Source organism: Aspergillus terreus, genomic scaffold (genome assembly GCF_000149615.1).
Source record: "Aspergillus terreus NIH2624 scaffold_11 genomic scaffold, whole genome shotgun sequence".
Lineage (NCBI taxonomy): Eukaryota > Fungi > Ascomycota > Eurotiomycetes > Eurotiales > Aspergillaceae > Aspergillus > Aspergillus terreus.
Window position 1 is genome coordinate 197,659 of NT_165934.1, and position 17,627 is coordinate 215,285.

Below are 17,627 nucleotides of genomic sequence, written 5' to 3' on the forward strand. Positions count from 1 at the left end.
CGCGACTAATACACGCCTTTTCGGGCTTCCAGGCCTTGGTTGAGTGGTTGGGTTGGGCCTGGGAAACATGGTCTATATACTATCTTTGGTCAGTATGTCTTGTACATTGTCATGGAAATGTGCTAACTCATGCCCGGGGGTATTTTATATCCCCCTGTGGCGAGTCCAGAACCACTAATCACAGCTCCCAACAGGTCGGAATCGGAATCATGTCCATATATGTATTGATTCATGTTCCATATGTTTGACGGGTTGACAATCGTTTCAGCGATAAGCCCACTCTGTACCTCGCTATCGCCTTCTCCCAGGGTAAGCATCATACAAGCCTTCTCGGACATGAATGTTGCTGAAAGAAACCTCGCCCGCACCACTGTGGAAGAAGCGGATCTCTGTCGAATTGGCATACCAGGAACTGCGACGATATTAGCTTCATCAGTTCAAAGAGGTAAGAGGGAGACTGACCGGGCCCAAGTAGACATCACAAAGCGCGAGTTGGCGTACACCTCCAGGACCGAATTATCCACCACAATAGTGAGATCCAGCGTCTCAACGTGGGAGTCGCATTGAGTATGACGGTCACCCTCCCCGCCGCAACAATCGCTGATGTCAAACAGACGCAGATGTCCGGACTCTAGTGATTCATCAATGCCAGGGGTGGTCTTCGCAGCAGCGCTGGTGTTGGAGCGGTCAATGACGATGGATTCGTTGGAAAACTGGTAGTAGATGGTGGTGGACTCCAAATCCGACGCCAGGACCTGGAAGCCAGCTTGCAGATCCGATTGACGTGCCGACTGCGGGAAAGTGATTTGGGCTTCTAGGACGAAGAATTTTGCGTCCGGCGAAGTCCCGAATGGGATAATCTCGCGATCTTGATTTGTGATCGTGCGATCCGGCTCACTAAAGCCGTCCACACTAGTCATTGCACGGTAGGTTTCGCGCGCAATATTGATTCCAAGTGTCTCCAGTTCAGCGCAGCTGCCCGGCGCAGGATTCTGGTCGCTGGCGACCCGCCACGATCCAGTCTCCTGGGCCAGTTCATTATACACCACATTGGAAATGGGTAGCATACGGAGCTCGCGTGGCAGCAGCAGTGTGTTATTCCATCCTTGCTGCGCTGTAGGAAAGCCTTTGATTTGTTCAAAACCATCACCATTCAACCAGACATACGAGATGAACCGATCAGGTACACCATGCTGAGAGACTCGTGCCGTGCTAGGCACAACCTTGCCGGCCGCCGCATAAGCCGACAAGCCCCAATCGAGCACACCGATCATATCAGCACTGAAAGTGGCGTTGCTGCCCTGAGCTGAGACGTGGCCGGATGCCCACAGCATCTCATGCATCGAGGTCACGGACTTCCGGATGGGAACATACGAGCCCTCCACGCCAAACGTCATAAACGTGTCCGCGTTTTGATTGTATCCTGTCCGGTCGAGACTGAACACGTTGGCCGTCTCCCAGTTGTAACCCGAGACCCTGGGCCAGGGGCCATTGCCCAGGGTCGAGTTCACCGAGGCATTAAACCAGTTGCCCATGTACTCCCAGTCCTGGAAATCATCACTGATGCTGCGGTAGAGAAAGATACCCGGACCGACATCCCGGACACCGCCTGAGATCACTGCATACCATGTGTCCTCGCTGCTGTTAAGAGCTTTGTCGAGATGTCCATTCTGGAAGACGTATGGGTCACGGAAGCCGGTGACATCTGCTCGCGGAGGGCCCGGAATGACGGGGGTTCTATCCAGCTTGGTAAAATTCTTTCCCCCGTTGGACGTGACGGCCAGGGATTGCGATTCAGAACCCCAGACATATGGAATCGTCCAGTGAATGGGAAGCGACGTGACTGAGGTGTAGAACAGGGTAGGTTTGCCATCAAGACCCCTGGGAATGACAGAGCCATCAAAGACGGCAACAGGGTCATTGCGGCCCCCAGCCACAATAATGAAGTCGCTCACATCGTAGTAGTGGACTAGGTCATCCGTGTAAACGCTGGAAATGCCAGTGTTATTGTGAAGAAAGCCAACGTGGAAGAGACCAGTATCCGGGTCAACATAGTGCGCACAAGGGTCTCCAATGTGACCAGATGCTGGGAGAACGTGGATATGAGGTCTCCAGGTCTCGAAGAGAGAGAGAGCTGGGAGCGTGGTGAGGTTTGGGGGTGGAGCGTTATAGTCTTGGGATGCCACCAGGCCAAAGCTCCCAGCCAGGACGTGAGCTGCCGTCAACCGCTTCATGGTGGTGGAGTAGGAAGGAGCAATTTGTGTGTAGTAGCAGAGAAGTCAGTCAATCACTCAGAGAGCGGCCATACTCCGTACTTATACTCCGTTTGAGCCCCATTCCGATGCTCTTCCGACGCGTATGTAATTATGCCGGCCTGACCAAGAGATTCAAGGGGCTGCAGATCTTGCCTGTGGGAAGAAGGATAGAACAGTTAAAACTCATATATTCCAGAGTCCCATCTCAACAGAGTTCAGAAAAAGCCGAAGAGAGTTGGATCTGCCGGGCGATACTCCGCTATAAAGCCTGCCGGGTCCTTGGAGTCCCCGAGGTTTCACCGATGTATACGCAAGATGCTATGCGGGTCAATCGATATTGTAATAACAAGCCAGCTTATGCCACCTTTTTCGCCAGAACCCACAGAAAAGCGCCCCCATCTTCCGGATCAACAACAACATCATCTTGAATCAACTCGAACCCCATCTCCCGGAGGATTTCCCTTGTCCGGTGCTCTCCCCATCCGCTCCAGAACACCGAGCCCTCGGTTGCACCGAGCCATGACGGATCGCTCGAAGCGACGATCTCCCCAGCCGAGAAATTGATTAATGCCAGGCCGCCGGGCTTGAGCCAGCCAAAGATCCGCCCAAGCATTGTGGTCTGCTCTTCTCGTGGAAGATGAATGACGGAATACATAGCGAGGACTGCGTCGAACTCTTCCGGCTCGAACTGCAGGTCCATCATGTCGCCCTGGATCAGACGCACGGACGGCGGTAGATGGGCTCTTGCCAGATCTATCTGTGCGCTGGAGATGTCGTTGGCGGTGATCTGGACTGTGCCCAGCGATGCGAGGTACTCGGTGACGGGGACACCGGGCCCACAGCCTAGTTCCAGAACGCGTGCCTTTTCGTGGGTCTCTTTGCGTTCGGTGAGATGGGGAGCGAGGAGCTTAAGGTACGACATGCGTTGGGAGAAGGGGTTTTGGGTCCATTGTAGATAGGTAGGGGCGATATTGTCGTAGGCTTTCTTGGTGTTTTCTTTGATTTGGATGCTGTCCATTGTGGCTGTAGAATGTTCTTTTCTTTCAAAGCAGTATGTGCCTTGAAATCAGTGAGCCTAGCATACACACGTCGTGATAAGTGCTCTTATACCTCAGTGCTCACCCTAAGTGCTCATTTGGATGGGTGAGTCATTGATCGTCAGCAGGTAGGTAACTAACTAGTCGGCTACATGAGTCATTTGCTTTTATACAGCTCGGCCTCTGGGGACTACGCCGAATTGGGTGCCCGCTTACGAGGATGACTCCTACACGGTACGAGGGCAGGCAAAAAGCAACAACTTCGTCCTATCATCCAATATTAATGCTTCTAGCGGGAATTGCCGAGTTGCTTACATACAGACCGGTCGCCTGATTGACTTCACTGAAGAGGCTGTGGGAACAGACAGATGCATTTTGAACTATACACATACAAAACGAACAAGGAAGAATGACTGTCTCGTTAGCTGATCATAGCTAACAGTCTATCAAAATCCCACCGCAACCGCCCATTCAGCCTCCGAACCCTGCACATCAAAATTCACCTGGCCCACACAATCCCCATACTCATACGGCTTGGCCAAGCTCCCCTCGGTGCCCGCAACACTCGACGTCGGCGCCCCAAACGTAGCATTCGAATACGGTAATTGATCGCAGGTATGGCTCCCCGAGTTCCACGGATAATACTCCACAAACCCGAGCTGGGTATCCTGGATCCCTCCCGCCCCCGCCGGTAGGGTATACTTGCCAATATGCGTCGAGTTCTTCAGGACCGTATCGACCAGCGTCCCTGTCCAGGTCGTCCCGCACGTGTTTTTAATCACAAGGTGGTACATGTGCTCGTACGGCGCCGCAATCTCCACGCTGCAGCTGACGCCGGGCCCGCCGTCGGCGCCGTCGCTGCAGTTCGGGTCGGTGGAGGTGGACCCGGCGACGAAGCTGGAGAAGACGGCGTGGACGATGCTGGCGCCGTTGGCATCGGGGCGCGGCTGCAGGCCTGTGTAGCCGACGTCCGAGGCGCCAGTGAAGGCGAACTGCTCGGCGAAGTAGTAGCCGGTTTTGTGCGGGGCATTGGCGATGGAGATCGGGAAGGTGATGTCTGTCAGGCCGGCGGTGGGCACGTTGGATACTTTCCACTCCAGACCGACCAGGGCGGAGGCCAGGGGGAGGAGGGTGGTTGATGCTAGGAGGGTGGGTTTCATTGTAGCGGTGGTGAGTAAGGTATTAGGGGACTTGGGAGTATTGGTGTTTATATTGGACGAAAGGAATATGGAGGTATACGTGAAAAGTGGTGTTGAAATGGAGGATCTGGGGAAGACCCTGGGTTATATAGCAGGAATTATGGTTCTCTAGCTCGTACGACTGAAGGAACAGGTGATTGTAGCGATCTCGACTGAGGCCTTGGTGTAAAGTACGATGGATCGCATGTTATCAATATGAAACAGCATCGGCTCGATGGATTGATGGCCTCCTGTCGATCCATCGGTTGGCCATTTAGCACGACTAGATGCATATCGACGCTGGAGGTTACATTCGGCATCGGCTGTTGTTTCACGAGGCGTCGTTAGTCCCTGGATTATCGAACAATCTATACGTTCGCTCGTGTTAGTGCTGAGGTGGGCTGAGATTTACGTAACACGGCGCACATGTATCAGTAGACTGACTCTCATGATATTGCTTCATTTAATGGAAGTTCATGACAGGGAAGATGCAGGTTGAGTTGCAGGTGTTTCCCTGTAACATCGTAGCAGTGATGTACATCTCATACGAGGATGCTGAATCTCACTGCATGCGTTTTCATCCCAGAGGTCATGATAGGAGACTTCAACCCCACCGAATCATGCACCATCTCAGGGCTGAGCGTGGCAACGGCCGCTCCAGCCCACGAGACCTGTCGAAAATATATATCTGAATGTGAGGGAGAACATGACTTATCTGGACGACATATATATAGTCATGTATGTGGGAACGTGTAGACTGGTTCTAGAAGTAATGTCGGTCTGACTGTTCCATATAGCCACTGGCCGTAACGGATATCCCTGGGGCTAGCAGGCTTCGCAGTTTGCGGTGGCAGATCGGTAGATTTGTTGGCGAGCATGGCGCCCACCTGTCTGACAGCGTACCTGCACCCACGATAACAACCGTGGTGTCTTGTCATCGTGGTGGGAGGAAAAATACATGCTGGAATCCAGGTGGTAATGAGACGGACGAAACTTATGGTGATAAGGTGGGATTGTATGCCACTGACGATATCATAATGGGTGGAAAGTAGCTGATAGGGGATTTGCTGCATAATCGATCCAGTTCATGGCAATGTCGAGAAACCGTCGCCCACTGGCACATGCTATGCATAGTTTGGACGGTCCAAACTGCACAGGTCGAGGGATTCTCCGGCAGACACTTGCATTGGCGTAGGAATTGGTGTCGTTAGGCACGGGTGCATCCCTGCACATAACCCCCTCCAGGTAGAAATCATCTCAAGAATTGCGCTTCTGCGTCTTCCGCCAGGACCCTGGCCATTTGTCTTGATTCTGGAAAAGCAGGATAGGCGGACGGTTGTACATATCAGGCCATTGCCAGTCCTCACAAAGCCAGTCATACCACCAGACATACTCTCCTGCACGCACATAGATCCATCCCACATATTCGTCCGGGTCATCCGTCACGCCGTCCTCCCACTCCGGGTGCACCTGGTAGTTTCTCTCCTCGGGCGGTAAATACCCTGACCCTCTGCGCAAAATATTTACAACAGGGTCGTCCTCCATGTGGACTAGCGACTCCAAGCAAATGTCGTCCACGAAGACACAAAATTCATACCGGGCGGCATACTTGAACCAGCTTGGGTGATTCATTTGGGAGGTTTGGGCCTGAGCCCAAATGTCGAAATGATCTCGCACATCGTGTGAGGTGGCACCATCGAATTTTGTCTTGTCGTTGAGGAAGACCGGTTCGTGGGAGGGAATCAGATCAGTCCTCTGCTCGGATTCTAGCCAGCTTTGGGCGTGGTCTTGAATATATTGGACCATGCGTTGCCAGGCTTTGTCGTCTCGGTAAGTGCAACGGTAGACAAGGAATCCCTAGGGAAGGTACTTCTTGGTGTGGGTATCGCAATGCTATTCGGAGATGGTGGTCAAGGACTGAATCCCGTCCGAGTGCATTTTTCGGATCAGCTGGCCATACCGAAGACGAAGGATAGGGCCACGAAAGAAGGACAGCAGCAAAGGGCGACTCAATAGCTTCATCGAGTCGGATTGTCGAGTTTGTAGAGCGATGATTGAGAGTGAGACATGGAAAATTCAGGAAAATATCTAGTCACATGACCAGTTGGTCAGGAATGGAGTCGAAAATTGAGTCCAAACCATGCTCCATGGATGAATATACTCCGTATGGCTTGACTGACAATTCAGTATATCCAGTGAATCAAGAAGAAGAAAACACCGACATCATGTGAGAGTATTGTCCTTTGAGAAGAAAGGGACTCTGCACCGGCCGTTATCAATATATATCTTCACGACCAAGCCTCACTGAACAGCATAAGAAGTCGTATTCTCTCACATCTGTAGCTGAAAAGTCAACTCTCCCCCTTCTCAGAGGCAAGTCGATTCATTTAGAGGAGGCTCTAACCGACGACGATAATATCCTGCATCGTCTGGACTATCTTGAGCAACAGGATGACTTCCGGTCTTAGTTATTCCACCACAAGAAAGACCTTGAAGAATTGGTCACTTTCCATCTGGGAGTGAGGTCGTGCGAGGCCACGGACCGAGTTCGCTGGCTCTTTGGTAGCTATAATGTGTGTATTCTTGAGCGCTTACTATCTGAGGAGCGTGTCCTTATTTGGATACCTCTCCCATACAAACTCGGAAAGTCAAAGAACCCCGTCAACGTAGACGAAAGCTGCGATGTGAAGTTGCAACGTATATCTGGATCTAGGAACATTGTCCAACCGTGCCTATTCCAACGCCGTATGGCTTTGCGTTTCCGGATGTATAAAATGTGCGTTGTCTATAAGATATCAAGAATGTTGCTGACAGCTGTGTAGTTTGTGGAACCATCGTGTCCTTCATTCCTCTCTCGAGTTTGTTGGCAGATTACAATCTATGAGGTTACGGTTCGGGATCGCAACCATATCTATATATCAGCATGAACCGCCCAATCGTCTTACCAAATGGGTACATGTTGATCGGCTATGTGAAGCATGGCCAGATGCTCTCAGATTCCTGGACCACGCACATGAACAACGAAATACTGAGTCAGAATCTATTCAACGACCTGATAAACATCATGGTCTCACTGAGCCAAATCCAACTTCCCCGTATAGGATCCCTGACCCTGAACAATCGCGGGCTGGTTACGTTGACAAATCGACCTCTGCCGCTGGAGCTTCAAACCTTTGAGAACGAGGGAATCCAAACCATCCCCGGAACATCAAGGTATGAGTCGGTGGAGCCCTACCTCCTCGACCTCTTACAATGCCATGATAGCCGCATCTATCATCAGCCAAATTCAACCCGCAATGTCAAAGACAGCCAAGAACAGTTCGCTGCTTTGACCATGATGTGTGGACTCTTGTCTCAGTTCATATCGCGAGAATACCGCCATGGGCCGTCCGGCTGACATCGACGGATCTCCACCCAAGCCAATATATTCGTTAATGAAGACAGGCGCATTATATCCCTCATTGACTTGGAGTGGGCGTGCTCACCTCCAATCGAGCTCCAAACACCCCCTTACTGGCTGTGTGGTCGGCTGGTTGATGGCATCGAGAGAGAACACTTGGAAGTTTTCGAAAGGAGAATCAACGAATTCATCAATCCTTTCGAAGAACAGCACTCCAATCCTGTCCAGGCAGAAATTATGGGTTCGTGCTGGAAAAGGGGAAGTTTCTGGTACGTTCAGGCAGTGAACACGGCGAAAGGGCTCCTGCGGATTTTCACCGAACACATACTATACAGGCATGTACTGCGAGGCCCATTGCACCCAGAGCATACAGTATTCGACCACATTGTTGGTCCATACTGGTGCGTGGGTACGGATAACATCATCCAGACGAAGCTGGAGGATGATGACACGTACAAGGGGCGACTGAGACAGCGGTTTGATAGATGTTAATAGTACTCGCGGAGTATTTGACTGCACTCTAAACTATTGTCGAATAGTCTATAATATAACGTTCCTGCCATATAGTGTCGGACAATCTCCTAACCAAATATTGGAGGAATCCGCCTCCTATACATAGTACACTACTCTAGTACTAACAGCATGTCTCATTTCCATCATCACGCCGATCGCGGTGGAGCAAATCGACCCACCGAGTGAATTCTTCAGCCTGAAATGCCTCGGGAATCGACGGGAATGGCGCCAGAAATCTATGGAACCCGGGGATCCAAGCCACCGTGATGCTTAGGGGGACTCCTGTGGTACGTAGTATTCCAACCATGAAGCAAGTGAACGATACTAGTATCTCTATCTTGCTGTGCTGTTCATACTTACAATAGCTGGTTCATCACCCTCCAGCTCCTCCGTACTCTGCCCTCGGTTAAAGTCTCGGCAAGAAACGCTCGCCGACTGAACATGTTGTCCATTAACAGTCCCCAGAATGAGACATCGATGTAATGTGGGACGCCGTTTGCCATCCGGTTTCCTCGGCCTCCAGAAACCCTCTCCAGAAACCCTCTCCAGAGACCCTCTCGAGATACCGAAATAGGACGGAAGTCCGCCGATGTCTCGCCTTGAGGCCAATTACGGCCGCTACTGTGTCCCCGCCGGGATAAAATTAGTGATGAGGCCTCTGATTTAGCCACTCGTCAAGTCGCTGCCGAGCTGAAGATCATTTGGTTGACTGAGACATGGGGATGTCATGATGGCAAAGCCACAATGACGATGGCTTCTATTGTGCCGGGCAAGGTATAAAAGGCCTGCTGTGGCCTCAGTAGTCTCATCATCATCATCATCATCAACAAGCAAGTCTACTCCATACTACAAAGCAACTTCCTCATCTCAACTTCTCTCCATCCAACCAACTCAAAATGCAGCTCAAGAACTTCCTCCTCGCCACCTCGGCCGTTGCCTCTGCCGCCGCTCTCCCGGCCGCCGAGTCCGCCCAAAGCGAGGCCTTTGGCGTTGTCGCCATCCACTCCGGCAGCGACGTCCAGTACGCCTCCTTCAACGCTGCTAAGAGCAGCATCTTCGCCGGCCTGCCCAACCAGAACGCCTCCTGCGACCGGCCCGACGAGACGTCCGCCACCTTCTACATCGACAACGGCGCCCTGTGGCTGTACTCCAACTCCAACCCTCCTCAGGAGGTCTACGTTGACCGTTCCGGCATGGGTACGCCCCGAGCATACCTATTCCTTCAGAATGCGATGAGTGCAATGGCTAACGTGTCTTAGGCCAAGGCAAGATCGGCTACACCACCGGCGCCCAGCCCGCTCCCAGAAACGGCGAGCGCAAGGGCTGGGCCATCACTGCGGAAAACCACCTTCAGTTCGATGGATCCGATCTGATTGCTTGCCCCAACAGCATTGACGGAGCCTGGAGCATCTGGGCCAACGCGGGCGTCGCCAACCCTGGCGGGAACGAGGGCTGTGTCAGCATTGCTGCTCGTGTTGAGAAGACTAACAAGCCCAACAGCTGCCTCTACACCGAGTAGAGGCTATCTACGGAATAGTGCATAGGTGCTGGGTGATTGGTTGGCAGTGTCTGTGAAGGGTTGTGTATATTATATGCATTGAGACCTCTGTGGTCGCTTCTATCAATTAATAATCTATCTTGATCGTCGCAACATTGGAAATCTGTACACGTAGTATCTAAGACAAGGGATGGACTCACCCAGCGCATTATCGGGGAATTCTGAACGATGGTGCAGGTCCATGCAAAGCACATGGGCGACAAATATCAGGCCGCGAACGACCAACGTGATACCACCCACGCTCTTGACCTAGAACAACCTCGTTCATAATCTGAATTCCGACGTGTCTTACTGGCCGGCGGTCGCAGCGATCAGCGAGATCCCGTCCGGCTCATCCGTTGAGGAAGAATCGAGCCGCCGAAAGGCCTGGAAACGGCCTGGAAGCACCCGTGTGCCACATAGTTATTCTCCGAGGACGCTGCAGTTTGATTGTGATGATCGTTCTGCATCGGATTCCGACGTGAGCCCTGCAGAATCTTAGCCTATGCTTGACCATTTAGTGCGGGCTCCATATGGCCTCTGCCGACCACATGGCGGCTAGCCCGAAGCTGTTTTGTCTATAGAATCTGCACGGCTGCAGACACTGCAGGGTGGGTTGCATTCCACCGGGCCATACCCGTCTACATGGTCTAATCCAGCCGCTCTCACTGGCCGACTGATACCGACAATCAGCAGCCGGACGCTGTTCCAATGGGCCCGGAACCTAATACTCTGATGATCCAGGCAGATCGACAACGGAACGAAACATGGTTGGCAAGGGAGATGTGCTGCCCCGGTGTTTAGTCCGCCCTGCGATGCGACGCTCGGCATCATGGCTATCAGATTGGATGACGACAATACCGGATGGACGAACGTGTAGACCGGTAGAGAAGACTCGGCAAACCGAGTTGACAGCCACTTCCGTCACGATGTATATATACTTGATTCCTACGGTATATCAGAGGTGCAGATACCAGCCGTCTTTTTCTCTTCTTCTTGGTCCGATCCTTATTATAGACAATTTATTACTGACCAGAATGACTGCAAAAGTCTTAGAGTCCGTGGCGTCAGCCCCTCCCAAAGAGGATCCGCCGTACCATATCCTGTCCAAGAAGCAGAAATGGAATCTCGTCGTCTTTGTCTCTATGGCGGGCGCCTTTTCGCCTCTATCGTCGAACATCTACTTTCCCGCGATTGACACGATATCGACCGACCTCGGGGTCAGCGCTACTTTAGTCGCTCTAACCATTACCGTGTACATGGTGGCCCAGGGCATTGCTCCATCTGTCTTTGGCACCTTCTCGGATACCTTCGGCCGCCGCCTCACCTTCACCATCAGCCTGACTATATACACTGTGGCGAACCTGGCCCTTGCGTTTACATCCAGCTACCCTATGTTGATGGTCCTGCGGGGGCTACAGGCGGCCGGGTCGGCGGCGACGATTAGTATCAGTGCCGGAGTCATTGCAGATATAGCGTGTCCGGGAGAACGAGGTGGCTTTATGGGAACAAACGCTGGCGTGCGGTACGTTCCCAATGGCTTCCACTGGCAGCATCGTCACTGATTATAATAGCATGACCGGCCAGGCAATCGGACCGATAATCGGTGGCGCACTGAACAGCGCCTGGGGATTCAGAAGCATATTCTGGCTGTTGTTCAGCATGAGCGTGATCGTCCTCACCGCATTGCTAATCTTCCTGCCCGAGACACAACGCAGTATCGCAGGGAATGGCAGCATCCCTCTATCTGGGTTCCATAAACCACTCGCCTACGTGATCAAACCACCTGCTGCGTGGTCCGAGCCCCAGGACCTGAGCGTGCCTATAAAACCCCGCCAACCAGTGTCCTGGAAGAAAGCATTCGGTCCATTGAAGTACATCCTAGAAAAAGACATCGCCGCCCTGCTTGCCTGGGGCGCCGTCGCCTATACAGCCTGGAGCATGGTAACATCATCTACCACGACAATGCTGCTCCTCGGCTTCCCCTCTCTCACCCACTGGCAAATCGGCCTCTGCTTCCTCCCCAACGGACTGGGCTGTATCTGCGGCTCTCTCGGCACAGGCTGGCTGCTGGACCAGAGCTTCCGTCGCGTGCAAGAGCGGTACAAGGCTGAGCATAGCCTGCCCCAGGATGAAAACATCCCCTACGTGCAGGGCCGGCTGCGCCTGATGCCGTTTTTTAGTATCGCGCTGATCATCGCGCTGGGCCTGTATGGACCGAGCTTTGAATTCAATGACCTGCGAAGGGGGTTTGGGCCCAATCTTGCAGCGCCGCTGGTCCTGCAGTTTATTATTGCCTCCACGGCGACGGCGATTTTCAATATAAATTCGACTGTCTTGATTGACTGCTTCCCGGATCGGCCGGCGAGTGCGACAGCCCTGAATAACTTATGTCGGTGTCTGCTCGGGGCTGCTGGGGTGAGCGCAATCCAGCCGTTGATCGGGGCAGTACGGGCTATGAGGGCGTTCTTTATTGTAACAGGGGCGGTGGTGGCTTTTACGCCACTGATCTGGGTGCAGTGGAAATGGGGAGAGAAGTGGCGGAAGGAGAGGGAGAGCAGACTAGCTGCACAGTAAGAGATCGCTCTGCTCAGGTCTATATCTGCCTAGAGGTGGACATGGCATTCAGAATCCCAGAAGTAGATAGCAGGAGAAGTATAGATGAGAGATAGAGCATTAGACAATGGCATAACATCACGGACAGCGTGCTATGTTCTTCCATCTGTTCGATAATAGGTACTATACAATGAAGACTATACAGTCTCCTTCATACCCAGATACTTATAAAGTCCTGATATTTCCCCCTCCCTGACAAACACTCTCAATCACCGCCAAATCCGCATACGCCTGCCGTGGATCCAGCCTCTCATCCATCCTCCCCGTCTCGACTCCCTCCAGAAACACCCTCACCTCCTCACTGACGCCCCTCCCCTCTATACTCTCCTCGAGCAGCACCTCTCCGTCCCTCCCTTCGAGCACAACCACACTCTCACCCGCCGTCTTCGACGCTTTAACAACAACAGCCCCCTCCTCCCCAACAAACACAAACTCAAACGCCGCCCTCCGCGACGCAAACGAAATACTGACCGACCCAGCCGCCCCATTCGCAAACTCCACGGCCGCATTCACCGTATCCAGCGGCGGCAGAAACGCCCTCATCTGCGCCGTCAGGCTGGCCGTGCGCACGATCTCCAGCCCAGACACATACCGCACCAGCGCGATGAAATGCACCCCGCCGTCGAGCACAAACCCGCCCTGGTACGCGGGGCTCTTGCGCCACGCCGTCTCGAGCCACTTGTTCGCCTGCTCGGCCGGGTCGATGTTCGACCAGACGCGCGCGTGGACGTGGACGATCTTCCCGATGCGGGTGGTGGCGAGGGCGCGCGCGCGTGTGAAGGCGCGGTCGGTGCGGAATTGCTCGGCGATTGCGAAGTGCGTGCCGAGCGGTTTGTGGGTGGTTTCGTAGGCGGTGATTAGGGATGCGGCCGTGGAGAGGTCGCCGGCGATGGGTTTCTCGCATAGGACGTGTTTACCGGCGGCGAGGCAGGCTTGCACGACGCTGGGTTGGGTAGTGATGGGCAGGGCGATGATCACGGTGCTGATGTCGCTGCGGGCGAGGAGGGCGGAGAGGGTGTGTGTGCTGGAGTCGTCGGAGTAGATGGTTATAGCGGTGTCTGGGGAGATGCCGAGGGTTCTGGCGAGGGCGACGAGGGAGTCGGCCGAGGCGCGAGAGCGGGAGTATACTGCGCGCAGGTCGGCTTTGTGTTCGATCAGCGCGGGAAGATGGGCTGGCTTGTTAGTACGGTCATGCCTTTGGTGTAGCGGAGAAGGGGAGGTACCCTCTTTGGCGAAGAGGCCGGCGCCTAAGAGGGCGATTCCAGCCATTGTGACGATGTCGAAGTTGATGTCAGTGTATAGATGCAGTGCGGGGATGGGACGATTATAAATTATAGTACATTTTAGCCTGATAATATACCTGCTCCAGACTAATACCTTTTCTATCACGGAGACTTTGCCGTATCCTTTTTGATACTTCGCGCTATCAGAGGTAAGCATTGGGGTGGGCTTGTATCTTGCCGTTAAATTATCGGAGTTGGGTTTACGTCTTGGTTGAAGACGATGCCTTGTTTCTCGCGAATTCATGCCCTGTATGCGAATTAGAGAGAAATATAGCCCTGTGCTATGGAAACTCACACTCTTGGACCCTCTGGCGGATGATTCCTCGCGCTGGCTTCCAAAAAGCCTTCAATTGTTCGCCTGGAACAGGCTTAGAGAAGTCGACTTCAACAACCTGGAGAGTTCCTTTCTCTTGGTCGAGCTGCTCGGGATCAGAAGTCTCCCTCTGGATATGCCTAAATGCAATGAACTCTCGATCTCGAACACGAACAGCATTCAGCCACTGCAGCTGTTGCTCTTCCCCAAATAAAGCTTTGGATACGACTTTGCCGATGAAGAACCAGAATGGCCAGGGGTTATCAAAGTCGTAGGCGAGGCTTGCACAAGCCTGCATGATTGAGTCTAGTCGTTTATCTGAAAGCCTTTGATATTACCAGTCAGTGAAGAGTCTGAGCATCAGAGTAAGGCTACTTACTGGACGACAACATGGCCGATGTCGACTATCTGGAACGTTCGAAACCGGTCCTCAATAACCAGATCTACTGGAGGGATCAGAGCAGTTATGGCTCTATCATCTGGAAGCGTCTTATCCATGGGTTCTTGCGAGGAGAAACGGTTGATAGTTGACGTAGAAGATACGGTGTATAGTCAAGTCTGTCGACCATCTTGAGAAACAAAGTCTTCACCAGATTGACAGGGATGGACAACATGGCAGCAACGCCCACGTGACTATAGGTTACGTGAACATAGTATAGAGATAGGACCATGGTAGTAGAAAATGTTTTTATAGTATAGACAAGTAGAATCCTCCATATAAGAGATCCTATCGACAGAATATGAGAAAGATATTCATGGTGTAAAGATATTCACCAGGAACTACCTATATATCTCACAGACAGTCAGAAGCACAAAACACCACACCACCAATTAATTCACCATAGACCTCTAACTCACAATCATCTACATCACACGGCCCTTCACCTGTCTCATGCCCTTGACATTGATATCTCTCCACATCAACGTCGACGCCCAAGTAACACTGTACAAACAAGTCGCCGCAATCAGCATCAGCCGCTGCGTCTCGCTGTAGGAGCGGTCGATCGCAATACGCGTCGGCGATCCATCAGGGTAGGACGCCTGCACGGTCATACTGCCATAAATCTTGGCTAGACTGCCCTTCGCATCCGCCGGCAGATACTTCGCCAGCTTCTTCGGGAAGATGCCCGTCCACATGGCGGCCGCGATGGTCGACCCGACCGATGACCCAATGCTGGCGACCATGCCCTCCATCGCGAGGACAGCCGGAATGTGCTGCTGCGACGACGCCGCCATGACGGTCATCTGCTCGCAGATGACGAGGGTGCCACCGCCAAACGCGATGAAGATCTGGCACATGACGATGTAGCCGATGTCGACGCCGGCCTCGCGGAAGTGGATCATCAAGCCGACGCCGAGGATGGTGATGGGCACGCCGAAGCCGAAGGCGTGCCACTTGAGCCGGCCGAACTTCAGCAGAATGAGGCCGAACACGATCGCCCAGAATGACGAGCCGACCGTGTAGATGTTGGTGATGTAGGTAGCATGGGTGACGCTCTGGCGGAAGACCACGATGAGCATCGAGTAGAAGTAGTTGTCCCATACGTACCAGGCGATGTACAGACTGGCCGCCATGGTGTAGGTGAAGAAGACGGTGCGGTCTTTCAGCAGCGACCACGGGATGAAGGTGACGGGCGCGAGGTAGGCCTCATAGAAGCCGAACGCGATGATGAGCAGCCCGCCGAAGATCAGGAAGCAGATGATCAGCGGCGAGCGCCAGGTGTCCGGCTGGTTGGCGTACAAGCTGAAGGACAGCAGGAAGAGGGCCAGCCCGGCGCTCAGGAGGATCAACCCGCCGACATCGAACTCAATGGTGTAGTGTTTGACAGACTGCCAGAAGGTGCGGTTGCTGGGGGTCTTGGGGATCAGGCCCATGCGGTCCGCCTTGACCTGGTTGTGCCAGAAGAGCCAGAACAGCGGCGCCGACACGACGGGCATGACGATGGCCCAGATGCCGAAGCCCCAGCGCATGCCGATGGTCGCGAGGATGCGATCGCACGCCGGGCCGTACGCCCAGACGGTAGCAATGTACGGCGACGAGACGTATCCCAGCCAGAAGGCTCGCCGCTTCAGCGCAGAGGTGTCGGCGATGAAGATGGTCATGGTGAAGTTGATGCCGTTGTATCCGACGTAGTAGAAGACCTGTGCCGCGCAGTACGTCTGCACGTTGTTGCAGCCCGCCATCATGATCAGTCCCAGGGTCATGGAGCCGACCATCAAGGCGAAGCCCTGTGGACGACCCCAGATGTCAATCAGTTTGGCATAGGGCAGCTTGACTAGACCTCCGATGAGGTTGGACAGGATGGACGTCGTGGCTGTGAGGGAATGTTCGTAGAAGGCGCTGGTGACATAAGGGGTGAGAGTCGTGACAACACCTGAAGCAAATGCCATGATGAAGTGGATGACCCAGATGCTATTCCCATTAGCATGGACACCATGTGTTGCCAGTGCAAATCTTACATGATATAGGCGGCGATGAGATGAGACATCGACCACACCTGGGTCATGGCCTGCGCACTCTGCACGCCATGCTGGAACTTGCTGTTGACGATCTCGCTGCCGTCGTCGTCCGTGGCGTTGGCAGTAGGAGCGCCCTTGCGGTCGTCCTCATACTGCAAACCCTCAGCGTCAGTCTGTGTCTGCCGCTCCTCCGTCACAGGCACCTCGTTGGGCTTGAGGTGAGGAACCCTGAATCTCATGGTGAGTGCAGTTGATGCCGAAGGCTCGATTAGGTTGCTTGGAAGGTCTTGGTATTGAGAGACAAGATCCTACCAGCCCAAGGACGACAGCCCGGGACTAAATACTTGGCAGTAAGCACTGAGCAAGGACTATGCGAGAAAAAATCATCTAGTTTGTTTGTTAGACGGAAAAAGTCGCATGGTGAGCATGGGTATCTGTGGACACCACAACGCCATGGGACAAGCCGAACGCCTAGACTCCCGGAACAGAACGACAGCACCATCCTAGCAGAGGCCAATAGACAAGCTAGCAGGGAAGACTCGGACCTGTCTCGACGAAGCGAAGGTGCAGTGGGTCATCCATCCACCACAGTACTCGGTACTCCTACGCCGGACAGTCCATCCGACGCTCGTTAGATTATCTGATGATCTGATAAAATCCACCTGAAATGCCGGCATCGGCTGGCCAAGGCCCTAATCGTCTGAAAACGAGTCTAGCGAGTCATACGAAGGATCTAGTCGAAGCATGGGAGACGAGTCTCCACTCTACGGCCACAACCTGGTGCATTTTCGGCCACGGCCAGCAAGACAAGCGTATTACCGGAGATTGCCTGCTGATATTGACTAACGAATATTGTCTGGCTACCGCTGAACCAGGGAAAAGAAAAAGCAAATCTAATCAATCTAGGAGGGTCTGTTTCAGTTGCCTGCCGTAATCGGCAGCAGGAGGAATCCAGGGATAGGTGGCTGGAACAGCAGATTGGAAGGAAATATGTAGGCCGAATTTATTCAACTGAGACTAATCATCATGATTGAT

At 53.2% G+C, this 17,627-nt stretch overlaps 9 protein-coding genes across 9 annotated transcripts; 3 read left to right on the forward strand and 6 right to left on the reverse strand.

Moving 5' to 3' along the window:
• Nucleotides 1-291: 291 nt before the first annotated feature.
• ATEG_07479 (glycoside hydrolase family 32 protein) lies at nucleotides 292-2,234 on the reverse strand (the record flags this gene model as incomplete). The annotated part of the gene is made up of 2 exons (XM_001216100.1): nucleotides 292-412; nucleotides 463-2,234. 2 exons carry the CDS (start codon nucleotides 2,232-2,234, stop codon nucleotides 292-294), a joined length of 1,893 nt encoding a protein of 630 aa, XP_001216100.1.
• Nucleotides 2,235-2,610: 376 nt separating this feature from the next.
• ATEG_07480 (class I SAM-dependent methyltransferase) lies at nucleotides 2,611-3,273 on the reverse strand (the record flags this gene model as incomplete). Its single annotated transcript, XM_001216101.1, has 1 exon — nucleotides 2,611-3,273. The coding sequence occupies one exon, from the start codon at nucleotides 3,271-3,273 to the stop codon at nucleotides 2,611-2,613; it is 663 nt and encodes a 220-aa protein (XP_001216101.1).
• Nucleotides 3,274-3,738: 465 nt separating this feature from the next.
• Nucleotides 3,739-4,452, reverse strand: ATEG_07481 (uncharacterized protein; the record flags this gene model as incomplete). Its single annotated transcript, XM_001216102.1, has 1 exon — nucleotides 3,739-4,452. One exon carries the CDS (start codon nucleotides 4,450-4,452, stop codon nucleotides 3,739-3,741), a length of 714 nt encoding a protein of 237 aa, XP_001216102.1.
• A 1,275-nt stretch (nucleotides 4,453-5,727) lies between these two features.
• On the reverse strand, nucleotides 5,728-6,276 carry ATEG_07482 (uncharacterized protein; the record flags this gene model as incomplete). Its single annotated transcript, XM_001216103.1, has 1 exon — nucleotides 5,728-6,276. The coding sequence occupies one exon, from the start codon at nucleotides 6,274-6,276 to the stop codon at nucleotides 5,728-5,730; it is 549 nt and encodes a 182-aa protein (XP_001216103.1).
• Nucleotides 6,277-7,393: 1,117 nt separating this feature from the next.
• Nucleotides 7,394-8,362, forward strand: ATEG_07483 (uncharacterized protein; the record flags this gene model as incomplete). The annotated part of the gene is made up of 2 exons (XM_001216104.1): nucleotides 7,394-7,809; nucleotides 7,915-8,362. 2 exons carry the CDS (start codon nucleotides 7,394-7,396, stop codon nucleotides 8,360-8,362), a joined length of 864 nt encoding a protein of 287 aa, XP_001216104.1.
• Nucleotides 8,363-9,279: 917 nt separating this feature from the next.
• Nucleotides 9,280-9,902, forward strand: aspf34 (cell wall protein PhiA; the record flags this gene model as incomplete). The annotated part of the gene is made up of 2 exons (XM_001216105.1): nucleotides 9,280-9,580; nucleotides 9,643-9,902. 2 exons carry the CDS (start codon nucleotides 9,280-9,282, stop codon nucleotides 9,900-9,902), a joined length of 561 nt encoding a protein of 186 aa, XP_001216105.1.
• Nucleotides 9,903-10,957: 1,055 nt separating this feature from the next.
• Nucleotides 10,958-12,114, forward strand: ATEG_07485 (uncharacterized protein; the record flags this gene model as incomplete). Its single annotated transcript, XM_001216106.1, has 3 exons — nucleotides 10,958-11,445; nucleotides 11,495-11,958; nucleotides 12,104-12,114. The coding sequence occupies 3 exons, from the start codon at nucleotides 10,958-10,960 to the stop codon at nucleotides 12,112-12,114; spliced, it is 963 nt and encodes a 320-aa protein (XP_001216106.1).
• Nucleotides 12,115-12,701: 587 nt separating this feature from the next.
• On the reverse strand, nucleotides 12,702-14,430 carry ATEG_07486 (Gfo/Idh/MocA family protein; the record flags this gene model as incomplete). Its single annotated transcript, XM_001216107.1, has 2 exons — nucleotides 12,702-13,959; nucleotides 14,117-14,430. 2 exons carry the CDS (start codon nucleotides 14,428-14,430, stop codon nucleotides 12,702-12,704), a joined length of 1,572 nt encoding a protein of 523 aa, XP_001216107.1.
• Nucleotides 14,431-14,996: 566 nt separating this feature from the next.
• On the reverse strand, nucleotides 14,997-16,831 carry ATEG_07487 (uncharacterized protein; the record flags this gene model as incomplete). Its single annotated transcript, XM_001216108.1, has 2 exons — nucleotides 14,997-16,545; nucleotides 16,593-16,831. The coding sequence occupies 2 exons, from the start codon at nucleotides 16,829-16,831 to the stop codon at nucleotides 14,997-14,999; spliced, it is 1,788 nt and encodes a 595-aa protein (XP_001216108.1).
• Nucleotides 16,832-17,627: the final 796 nt, after the last annotated feature.